Source organism: Anas platyrhynchos, chromosome 18, assembly GCF_047663525.1.
Source record: "Anas platyrhynchos isolate ZD024472 breed Pekin duck chromosome 18, IASCAAS_PekinDuck_T2T, whole genome shotgun sequence".
Taxonomy (NCBI): Eukaryota; Metazoa; Chordata; class Aves; order Anseriformes; family Anatidae; genus Anas; species Anas platyrhynchos.
Genome location: NC_092604.1, coordinates 7,124,532 through 7,136,857, shown reverse-complemented (window position 1 = coordinate 7,136,857; position 12,326 = coordinate 7,124,532). Strand labels below are relative to the sequence as shown.

General features: G+C 45.0%; 1 protein-coding gene across 2 annotated transcripts in view; it reads left to right on the top strand.

Moving 5' to 3' along the window:
- The window catches only part of BRINP1 (BMP/retinoic acid inducible neural specific 1), an 85,882-nt gene that overhangs the window by 59,393 nt on the left and 14,163 nt on the right, over positions 1-12,326 (top strand). For both annotated transcript variants that reach the window (XM_027470798.3, XM_027470799.3), the window contains 2 exons: positions 4,665-4,834; positions 6,140-6,245. In XM_027470798.3, coding sequence (XP_027326599.1) covers positions 4,665-4,834; positions 6,140-6,245 — 276 coding nt within the window. The remainder of the gene's footprint in view (positions 1-4,664; positions 4,835-6,139; positions 6,246-12,326) is intronic.

The following is a 12,326-nucleotide window of genomic DNA, read 5'->3' as shown; positions in this document are numbered from 1 at the left end:
GCAGCACAGGGAGGTCTGTGCTGAATGCAGGAGTGCAAGCAGTAACAGGGGCCCAACCACTGAAAACAACACAGCTGAGTAAAATTGCAAGTGTATAGAGAAGGAGTGCAGAGAGGTTTGCCTGTGCAGACAGAATATGTCAGTGGTGCAGAAGACAAAGAACTGTAGGGCTATTAACCCGTGTGCAAGCACTGCCTTCGGTTCTGCATAAACATTTCAAGTAGTGAGTATTGAAAAGAGGAGGGGTGAAAATCAGCAACTTTCCTGCTTTTTTTTTTTTTTCACTTGTATTATTTTTACCATTCTTTACTCCTTTGGGATCTACATTTAAATGCCTTTCCTTTGAGAATGTGTATCCATAAGAAGGATGCTGCACTGGTAAAGGGTCTTAGTTTTTAGTACAGAGTTTGCTGCTGTCGCTCCTTACAGTGTATCCGACCTCCAGCCTTGCCACGTTGTGAAGTTTGTAGTGAACTTTGAGGAATTTCTGGCCATCTGTCTGCTCCCAAAGCATTCTGCAGACACTCAGATGAGATGCAGATGAGATCAGATGTGTGCATATGATTCATGCACAAATGAGGTGGTAGGTAAATTGGCGCATTCCATCGAAACCAAATGACCTCTCGGGCAGCAACTGTCCTTCAAAAAACCTCGAGCTGCTCTTCCAGCCCAGCCACTCGAACTGGCCACCGCATCAGGAAGAAGTGTGAAAGAGAGAAAGACTCTGTGCCCTGAAGTGTACAAGTGACTGCCTGCATCAGGCCTTAGAGAACTTGCTGTAAATATAAACTCTTCTTTATTGAGGAAATAGTTTTCAGGACCATATTACAGAGCCCCAATCAGACAAGTAAGAAACCAGTAAGGAAAAACTAGATTTCACTTCTCTTTCCATTGACATGCTTTTTTTCCTCCTCCCTCTTCACATCCCTGGAAATTTGAAATAAGAAAGACCTTTGATGTTGAAATATATTTTTAATTTTGCCTGGGTGAGGTTTTGAATTATTCACAGTGGCTTGTTTCTTCTCCTGATTTTACAACACAACAATTTTAAATATGCAGAGGCTTGTAACGAGAACTGGTGTTGGAGAGGAGTGCTAAATGCTCGATCAGCCCAGAGCACGGTGAGCAACGGTGGGGGGAAAAAAGAAGGATTTATCTTGGCAATGGCAGTCCTACAGAAGATGCAGATGAGACTGAGCATGCATTATGCAAGGAGGACACACTCTAAAGCACAATCTGCGGGCTAAACAAGACCTCTGGGACACAAAACCAGACATGTCCTGGCAATCCCAAGAACCCTGGTCTCCTCAAAAAAAGTTACAGCCATCCTGTTTTGGATTACAGTGCTTTGTAATTTAGCCTGACGTCTTATTAGGTTGCAAATGAGTGACAAATGCAGAGGCCATTTTTTTTGCTCTTAAATGCCATCTGTTGCAGGGACCCCAGGAGGCTGGGTGATGGCTGAGACCAGCCCCGGCTGAATACAGCAGCTATTTTCACACCTGGCCACATGAGGAACACTTCTGATGCCTTTCAACCTGCAGAGCAGCTGGGTCCCCCCGGAGCCTAATAAAAACCCAGCTCTGTTCCAGTTTAATTCTGACAAAGGGACTGGTGAGGGGTCATTTTGAGGGCATCCATGCTCTGGGATGGAGCACACAGAGCTGAGAGCCAATTTGCAGGGAAAGCCCTGAAGGAAAGACAACTTTGAACATAGCATCCGCTTAATAAATGAGAAATTAAGACTTAATAATGCAGCAAAAGTCTATTAACCTCTCTTGATCTAAGGGTTGCTTGCTCACATACTCTCTCCATGGGGATGGAGTGCTTTTCCTGGGCTGCGCACATGTGCACAGCATAGGTTTCCAGCAGTGTTATCTCTGCTCAGCACCCTTCCCTCCTAGGGACAGCATTTGTCCTTCAGGAAAAACATCAAATCTCTTGGGCTTTACTTTCCTCTCCTTTCTTCCTCCCACTGAAGGGGTCCAGACACCTCAGGGAGGAAAAGTGATGGCTTTCGTGGGGAAATCTTTGATCTCCACTGTCCCCAAGCCCAGGGTTCTCCTGTCTGATGTCTGGGAGCTGTCTCAGTGGCTCATTGCCTGCTTCATGTTGTCTTGGGACCCAAAGCTAATAACGGTGGATCTCCTGCTCATCTGAAACTGGTGTCACTACCAGATGTGATTCAAGCCTGGCTTCCCAGTTGCTGTCTGTCCAAGACACCTCTGACCCCAGCATTCCTCTCACTACAGTCTGCACTGGAAGGGTCTTGAGTTTTGTGCCTTGGCTGTTAGAAGGAGGTATGATATTTTTGCCCCAAAAAAGCTGTTTTTTCCACTTCCGGTAGAATTGCAGAACTGCTGATACCTGGATCCCACAGGTTCCTCTAAGCTGCAGCTCAGGTAAATTACTCCAGGCCTTCCCTCTTCATCCACAGCCTTGTGAAATGGAGGCATTTTGGCCCCATTTACATCAGCTGCATCTCCACGCAGCAAAATTCTTCTGTTCCCTGAGCAACACAACACTTTGGGCTCAAAGTACACCATTTTCACACCGATCCAACCTCTGTTCCCCCAAACCTCTCCCACGAGGCTGTACTTTCAGTGGCAAACGAGTCGCCTCATGAAAATTCACAAAACCTGACCTTCCCTCAAATCCCCCCGGAAAGCTCACCGCAGCAATGAAACTTGGAAATGCATTGACAGCGGCCAGGCATCTGGTGTGCTGTAGCTGCTGCTTCTCACACTAATCACTGCCGTCTTATTACCTCGTGCTTTCCCGGTGTTTGTTGTATACACCTGTTGTGTCTCGTCAGATACTTGGATTTTAAATCCTCCAGGACAGGAACCATCTTCCTGCTGTGTGTGTGGATGTGACAGAGCCTTGATCCTTGCCAAAGACTCTGTACGCCGCCGCTCAGTGCATAATAATGTTGAAAGAAAGAAAGGAAATCAGAGCTGGGCATTTTCCAGGGATTTTTTTTTTTGTGTGCGTGTGTGTGTAAAGTAATAATGATGATGGTGTTCCTGATACAACTTTGGTTGTGGTCAGAGGATAATATGTTTTTTCTTACTAAAGATTAAAGGCAGAAAGTTTTACATGCCAAGCTTCTCCACTTAGCTCCTATGAAGCCAATTAAAAGATTTCAACTGATCAATTCTTTTGATGAAAGGTATCTTCTTTGCACCCAAAATTTCCATTTTTCATCTCAAAGCCAAAGGCACAATCCTCAATGTACCAATTGCTTGAATAAGCTGAAATAAAATACAAATATTTTGATTTTTAATCAGAATATTTTTAGTTTGTTTTCAAACATTTGGCTTCTAGATAAAAGCTGGAATATTTCCAGGAAATGGAAGGGGGGAGGGGGGGGTGGAATTACAGGCTTGTGTGGGGATTTTGTTGTGTTGTTTTGCTTTATTGTTTTGTTTTGTTTTGTTTTTCTGGTTTTGTTTTCATGTAGGCAATAAAAAAAATTGGACAAATCAAATTACTTCAGCTAATTGGAATTTCTAAGAAAAGTAAGTGCTTGTTCACTAAAAAAAAATATACAAAAATGCTGAGGAGCAAAATATTCTTGGCCTAAAAACTGGTGATGCATTTTTTTGACCATGCTATTACTGTCAGAGGCAACGTACTCATCTATCAAATCAGAACAAATCATTTTCTCATTAAGAAGGCTATGTAGAAAAGGCATATTTCTACCTTCGGTGTCTATTCTCTTCATTTATTAAAATCAGAGCTTCACATGTTAAGGATTAAGGATGCAGGAGGGTGTTCTCCATTTTTACTCTTTTAATGCCAGCCTCACGTTAAGAATGAACCAGATTTTAATCTAGATCACATAGCACAAATTGAACTTTTAAGTAAATATTACTTCTAAGCTTTGTGTCCTTTTCATATATCTCTTGTTAGACTCAGGTTTCTGCTAATATTCAGGATGTCTGCTGCTAACAGATCCCAACTGCTTCACTCTCAGACTCTGTTTACTGGCTCAAATTCACTTATTGTTCCTTATTTTGCACAGTGTTTTTCAGTCCCCACTTAGATTCACTAAATGAGATACTAGAAAAAAAAAAAAAAAAGGGCAGAGAGAGGACTTGGTTTAACTTCACTTTCTTATTTACTCCCCTTCACTCACCCTTCGCCTTTTTGCATAGCTGCAGGAAGCTGAAGAGGTACAACTAGCATTTGTCTTCTGTACCCACCTCTGTACCTATGTCCTGATTGCAATTTAAATCATCATTTATTCCTTCTAGAAATCAGGGTGGAGACTTGCATAAGAGTGGCATCTGCTCCTGCCAGGTGTGCACTGTTCTAGATGTACTGTTCAGAGAGAAGAGCATTCTTCAAGTGGGCTGAATGGTCTGAATCCTTTCCAGCAGCTGGGGTGAAGCTGTGCTGACTAATAAATGTCCAAAACATCATCTGATGACTTGAGTGGAGCTGCTGTACAGGTGTGTTGGATCTACCCTTACTGGTTGAATAGAGAAGGAGGCTCATATATTCTAGCTCCTTGGTCCTGATGAGGAAGGGTAGATTCATCTGAGTGTCAGATTTTTCTTTCTTTCAGTGCAAAACAAAATATCATACATTCCCATTGAGGTGACCCTACACGGCAACCTCCTGGGCCCTACTGACAACTCCTTTTCTTCCCACTGCAGGAGAGGAGGCCTTGACCATGTACATGGACAAAAGCCGCCTCGACAGGAAGTCAGGAAACGCCACCCAGAGCGTTGAAGCCTTGCACCAGCTTGCTTCCTCCTACTTCGTAGACCGTGATGGCACCATGAGGAGACTCCACGAGATCCAGATCTCTACCGGAGCAATCAAGGTACCGTGTCTTGCTCCAGGAAGGGAGAGGATCATATTCTCATGCCAATAATGTCAGGACTTGGGACAGGGCTTCGCCAGTTCAGTGTAATATCTTTCTTGATGACAAGTTGTTCTGTTCCCACACTGATTTCCCTAGGGTGAGTTGTTCTGGCAGGGACCTTACAGAAGAACTGATCTCCCCAGGGCCAGTAATGTCTGGAAAGATGTGGGAATTCATTGTGATGGTTTTGTAGGGTAGGTGACAGAATACCATTGTGTGTGGTAGTGACCTCTGGAAAGGAGAGAAGGAACAAATGACCCAGATCAGCAATGGAAATTGGAGGGGAAAGGCAGGTCTGTGAACTGGGCAACCTCATGTACCCCAGAAGTATTTTCTTCTTGCAGCTCTAAGTCAGCTAAACATCTCTCAGGTGAATTCACTACAAGAAAAGGTGAAAAAAATGAGTGTGGCATTACTGAGGCATCTGGAATGAAATGGACTGAGAGACAGCTTGGGGGTTGGAGCAGGAAGGAGGGGGAGCTGCTCAGAGCATACAAAATAGGGAAAATGGCTCTGCAGACAAAGGCTGCCTTCTCTGAAAGCAATCATCCTATACTGGGAAGGGATTTTATTGTTGCAGAGTTCACTCCAGGGAAGGCGATGTGGATGGAGTCGTCATTGTTAGCCATTTCTGAAAGGTTTCAGCTCTTGTTATTGTTCTGTGGTGTCTCATGGCTGAGTCTGTTCCCTCCTGGATGGGAAATCGGATTGAGATATTGAAACAGTGACAGCAGATAATCGCCCTTTGTGCATTCAGGAAGGGCAGCTCTCCTCCATGGTTGGAAACCAACAGCAACAACCACAGCAGCAGTGCTGCAGGTCATCTGTGCCTCCATCTATCCTTAGCACGAGGATGGTGTGCACATATGCTGTGGGAGCACTAGGTGCCATTGCAGGTTGGCAATCCATCTCTGCAGCTTGCTGCCTGGTAAGAGAAGCCAGGGAATAATTCTTCTACTGGCTTCTGGTGCTCTCCATTGGAGATCCTCTATGAAAAACATCAATCTGTAGGACCCCATTTCCAAGCCCAGAATAATGTGTTGTACCATAAAGAAAGCAGGCACAATTCACTGTATTTTTCCCTGCTTGTGAGTGCACCAAGCATTAGCCATGTCTGTCCAGTGTGGGGCATTTCTCCCCAATTGCAGAAGATGTATTTTGGGTTGCATCAGCTGGTGACAATGGGTCTGAACTTGGCTAGGGAAGATATGATGCTTTAATCAAAGAGAACACGCCTCTCTCTCTTTTCTACATCCTCCGTAGGTAACAGAAACTCGGACTGGCCCCCTGGGCTGTAACAGCTACGACAATCTGGACTCTGTGAGTTCTGTCCTTCTGCAAAGCACTGAGAGCAAACTCCACCTGCAAGGTAGGTCACGGGATAGAGGCAGATGGTAACAGAGGGCATGGAGCGGGGGCATGAGATGAGAGATGGGTGGCCTTTTTTCTAACCCTTTCGCCTCTTATTTGCTCGGATTGTCATCTGCATTGTAAGTTCCCTGAAGGAGGACCAGTGGCTTCTGGTGGCTTCACATGATGCTCAGCACAGCAGGGTTAGGGCTCAACAGGGCTGAGCTAAAGGCACAAGGAGCTGAAGACTGGACTCAAGTGAGGAATCTGGGCTCCCTCCTACCCCTGCACTGAATTATGGTGGATTTCTGTGTATTATACATTCGCCGATATAAATAAATGTGACCTTTTCCATTAATATTGAAGGGACATACTGCCCACATCTCTCTTTGTCCCTCCCAAATTGCTGATTTGCGTAAGAAGTTTGCAGATCAGCTTTTGGGACTCTCTAATGAACATAATCTTCGGGAAAAGTCACAGAGGTTTTATTTGGAGGCTAGAAGCCATGGCTTCGGTCCCAGCTGGGGAGCTAGTCCAGAAGTCAACAGATAGAGGTCATGACTGAATTAATAAGTAAATACATGCTGGTTAGCAAGAAGTGAACTTGAGTAGAAGGAGAAAATTCACTGGGCGTGTAATTTACTAAGGTTATTCCCAAGTTTTTGACAAAATAAGGAAATGTGGGATTTAATTGCTCATTTGCCCAGATGGTTTTATTTCTGGAATCCTTGTAGTTGCACAAATTTTAATTTTTCAGATGAATAGGCTACATTACATCTTCCGCTTTGAGTATAATTTGGCAAGTGCCGTTTTAATCTTGGTTTCACAGAAACTGGGTTTCATTTACTGAGTCATGTTGCAGATATATTATTATTGTTTTTATTATTTGCCTTTAAAAATAATAGGCAGGTTACTTTCACTATTCCGGTGATTGTCTAAATTACTGAATTCTGGTACTTACCTAATTAACAATAAGCATTTTGAGACTTTTTATATACTGTGATGATGGCTGCTGGTAATGAAATCCTAAGGATGACACATCAGATAAGTAGGTGAAGAGCTAAATAGACAGACTGCTTGACTTATAAGCAGACAAACTGGTAAGTAAGTAAATCAGTAGATCTCTATTCAGTACCTGGTCCTAAAAGGGAAGAGAAAAAGCAAGATAGCTGGGAGGGGAAAGGAGAGGGAGGAAGTGGGGGAAAAAAGAGATTTTTTTTTTTAGAAAAAGAGAAGGCAGGTAAGACAGATGAGGCTGTGATTTCTGATGGCAGCAGACAAAGGGCTGCTGCTGCAGGACCTCATAGGTCAACCAGACTGGGATTTCATGGACTTCCGTGGGATAACCCAGAGCAGAAAGGGGCTAGATCCAATCCAAGGCAGATGGTGACATAAGGAAGGAAGGTAAGAGCTCTTCCTAATAGAACGAAGTGACCTTTAAAGCTACACCTGGGTGTTTTCTTTCTAATCTGGAGTGTGGTTCTTGGGATAATTACCCGGGATCCTTCTTCTGCTCTGAGAGGCCTCATTAGGAATTAGTCACAGGGCTGTGGGTAATGGATCGTGACCAAGTCTCCTCTGATCTGATTAGCAGCCAAGCATGAGCTGCTGACAGAAATCCATGTTACTACCTCCGTGTCACTCTGGCTCCAAGGCCGGCTCAATAAAAGAGCAGCATCTTCATGACAGGGAGAATTTCTATTTCTGAACTCGCTTGTTGCAGCCCAGTCCTGAGAGTCATGTTTTCAAAGACCTGCCCTTTAGGAGATGTGGTGGCTGGACCCAAAGCCAAGCCAGGCTTGCAAGCAGGGTTCAGAAAGGTCAGCCAGCCTGGAGACGAAGGGGTTGACCTGGAAGTGCAAGGTTCAATGCCTGTGGTTACATGGACAAAGCAGCATTACTAATTCATAAACCAGCATCCTTATGGGCCCAGCATGCACATACGTCTTCATCAGATCCCCGCATTATGGTCTAGATACATGTCTATTTGTCACAGAGCTCAGGTTCCCCTTCTTCCTAGCACTGCCTAGAGGAAGTTTTCCTGCCTCAAGCATGGAGGGGGCTGTGCGGTGATGCATCCTGCTGTGGAACAGGGTCTCAGTGGTGAGACTCCATATCCTCCTATCCCCAACACCAGCACAAAGTTGTCCCTTCATCTGCATCCTCCTCAGCTGGGGCTGCCTGGGCAAGGAGTAAATCGGGGGGGGGGATGCTAACAACTCTACAGCAACCAGTGGGAAATAGGGATTTCTGGTTCCTGGTAAACATTCCTGGGCTGAAATTAGAAAATGTGAGTAAAAAAAAAAAAAAAAAAAAAGAACAACAACCCACAAGCTTCTGAAAAGTTCTGGAGTTCTGGGGAATTAAAATTCCAGAGACGCATCCTCTTGGGCAGTCTGACCATTTACATCTATATTGCAACATGGCACTATTTCAATAAGGTAACGTCCTTCTGTGCTATTCTAAACATCGCAACATTAATCAAGAAATGTTGCATATCGGTAGTTTGTTACATCAAGTATGGTAATAGAATATTAAAATTCACATCACAATTAATATTAAAGTCTTCACCAAGATGGGCAGAGCAGTAATGACAACACAAAACATTTCAGCTTTTCAGCGAAACAGAATGAGGAAGTATGAAAAATACATTTAGACCTTTCCCTGTCAAAAGTGCTTTAGAAGTCAACATGTTCTCACAAAATGCTTCAATGAAACTGCATTTTCAACAGAGAACTCTTCTATGGAAAATGTTTTAAATAGCTCTAATTTAGAGCTGGGGAAATTTACCACTTTTAATGCAGGAAGCCTTTTATGTACAGTCCAAAGCCAAACATCTCTCTCTAATAGTTTTTCTAGTTGAGTTAAGGACATGTACCCTTGTTAGCTATTCTGCTTGCAGGTTTCTAAGCCAAACCTCTACCAAACCTGGCACTTCTTAATTTCTAAAGAGGACCTTTACACTTCAGAGCGGATAAATTCTCCCTTTTCATCAGTAAGTTACCTTCAAAACTAAGATATTCTCCCTAACACTGGTCACCAGCACACATCTTTCTTGTGTACTGTCAGCTCTGGAGGCTACCGTGGAGAAAGGAGCTAATTTCTTTTGCACCCTGTCTTGGCTTGTGGTGTTCACCCTATGATATTGGTCCACTATCACAGACTTTAAGACCAAGTCACCTCCCTGCTTTGTTGCCATGATGAGGTTTATCAGTAGATAATGCTGAAGGATTAAATAGGAACTTCTTTTTTTTATGGTTGCAATAGTGAAAGAAAATTCTTAGAGAATGAAACAGCTCCATGGGGTGTTTTCTTAGGGCAGCAAGGCTTCCTGACTAGCATGGCTGGCTACAAGCTGCTCTGCAGGCTGTGATAGTCCTTTAGACAGCAGCTTTCCTGCTTCACAGGTGGCAACTGAAGCAGCCAGAACTGAGGTTTCCAACAGTAGAGCCTTCTTACAACTTCATGATTCTAAAGCTTATGTTAAAAATGACTGTACCTGACACACAGGTACTTTGCTGACAGCTGAAATCAGCTCAATGTCAGCAATATTTCTGTGCATGGTGCAGACTGACATGAAAATGATGGAGGAGAGCACAAGGACTGGGTGAAATGCTACTGTCCCGGTACTTGTAAAGTATCTTGCTAGGATATGGTCACAAGGGTGCTCAGTACAGAAGCATTGATGTAAGTCTGCCTGTGACTGGAGATGGTGATAGATGTGTGGGTATTTATGTATGTGTCGATGTACAAATGTGAAAACGCACGGCAGTATTTCAGTAACCTAACACTGATTTCTTCTGCAAGGAAATTTTTGGCTGGAGGATCTCTGAATAACATGTAATACCGACAGCACATTTTCAGATTTAAAATTAGGGTTCTGTGTTGGGTGTAGGCACATGCACATTTTGACGAGTAGCTGGATTTGCGTGTCACTTGTGTTCCTGGTCTCAGCACATATTTGAATATGTGCTGCTTGTTAAATGCTAAAATTAACTGCACAGATTTCAGTAGAACTGCTTACCTGATTAAAGTTAAGTATTTATATAAGTGTTTTGTTGAATTGGTACTAAGTGTACAGGGGGTCTGATTGTCTCTTAAATGAAGGGTCATTTATGCTGTCGTGAACGTGAAATTATTTCTTACTACAGAAGGTTATCTTGGAAAAGTATTTTAGAAACCATGAGTTTCATGGACAAAAGCAAAAACACAAAACAAGCACCCACTTGAGACACTCTGCAGTGTACAATGGGACCATGTTTTGTTTTGGAGATTACAGGGTATTCATATTTCTGCATGTGTTGGAGCACACAGCATGCACCCTTTCCAATGGAAGTGCTTTTCCTGTGTCTTTAGTTGCTTTTTTACCCCTTTCCACTCAAATAAAATGAAACAAAATAAATCCAAAGCCAGTGCCATTTGTGGCTGGGACCAGGCAGCATGTAGGTGCTGTCATCCAAGTTAAAATTCAAAGAAGAAAACACGGTGAGCTGAAGAGCCTCTGGGCATTTGGGTTTCATATTCAAAGGCGGGGGCCAGGGCAGGTTGCTCCTCCATGAAGCAGAGAGCAGAAAGATTTATTCATGGGACTCGGACCATGAATAAACAGGGTCAGTGCACAGCAAGGAGGCCAGCCCTGTCTCCAGTGAGCGTGTTGAGCTCAGGGAGCACCACAGCCTTCAGGCAGCCCAGGCTCTGTAGGTGTTGGTTCTCCAGCAGCTCGGCACGTTCTTTCCATCCTCCAGGCCTGGACCCTGGAGGTAAGCCTATCCCCAATGTCAGAGTGAAGGTTTGAAAAGAAACCACATCCCTCTGTGTTTTTAGCTTCAGATAAAGCCCTAGAAGACCCTGAGTTTTATTCCATCCTGAAAGCAAGAGGAAGAAAGGTATGGTGCTTACAGAGAAACCTCTCAGGAAGATCGAAGGGACCTCAGAATGCTGCTGTTGCCCTGACACTTCTCAGACTATTTCTGCAGTACGTGCAGGGATGCTCAGCCCTCCCTTCCCCACAACAGAAATCAGGAACTACACAGCCTCAGTGCCTCCAGCCACCAGGCCTGAAATCCCTCCTTGTGCAAGTGTCCCAGGTGCCTTCTCCAGGTGAAGCCTGCACTCATCCTGCTTGGTGGCAGCCACTGCTCTGTGCTTGGCTGCAAATTAGGTCAGAGAAGGGGGCTGCTCGCTGCCACCCAGCACAGTGCTCCTGGAGCAGGAGGGGAGAGGAGAGGGAAGCCCCTGAACCTTCACCACACTCTGATCCCCTCAGGCCTGGCCTTCTGGAAGGGCCTCATCCTTGACAAGGTGTTTCTCCGAAAACAAAGGCGAAGGGGAAGCGGGCTCCCCTGGGGCACCGCTCCTGCCTGAGGTGAACGTGCCCCATCAGGGAAATGGGCCTGAACTCCTGAAAGCACCACGGCCCCTCCTGCCCTTTCTGCATGCTCTCATCCTCTGAATTATTGTCTTATTTTCATTCCACTCCAATGAGCTGTCAGCAACGGATCCTGTAATTCAGTGCTGCAGAAACACAAACAGATGGGTAATTGACCCGCGCGCCTTCATTGCACTGGAGTTCAGCGCTGCTGTTCAAGCCGTAAACTCCTCTCTCTGCCTCTCCAAAATCCCCGGGCCGTTTACGAGGGAGGTGAACGGGCCAGGCTTGCCGTAGCGGGTTGGCTCGTCGTGGTCGTTGTCTCTGCCTCGTGCACTGCAGACGCTGACCGAGGCTGACAAGCGGAGCGTCCCCGCTGCAAGGAAACAGCTGTGCGTCCCCAAGGGCCCATGTCTGTAGGGGGCCCAGAGACAGAGGCTGGAGGAGGAGAGGATGGGAAAACATGTACATTATGCACAGGGAGAACAGGGAAACGGTTATGTCCTCAGGTACCTGAGCAGGCATCCACCTACACTTGTGCCTGTGCAGATGGATGGATACACAAACACTCGCTATGGATAAAGAGACCTGGGGATTGATCTCTCAGCTAATGTAAACCTTCAGAGCACCACTGAAATCGTTGGCACTAAATCCATTTGCACTTTTATAGGATTTGGCAAGTAGCCCTCCTAGCAGGGAGTGAGCTGGAAAGACTCAGGTACCCAGCTCCTG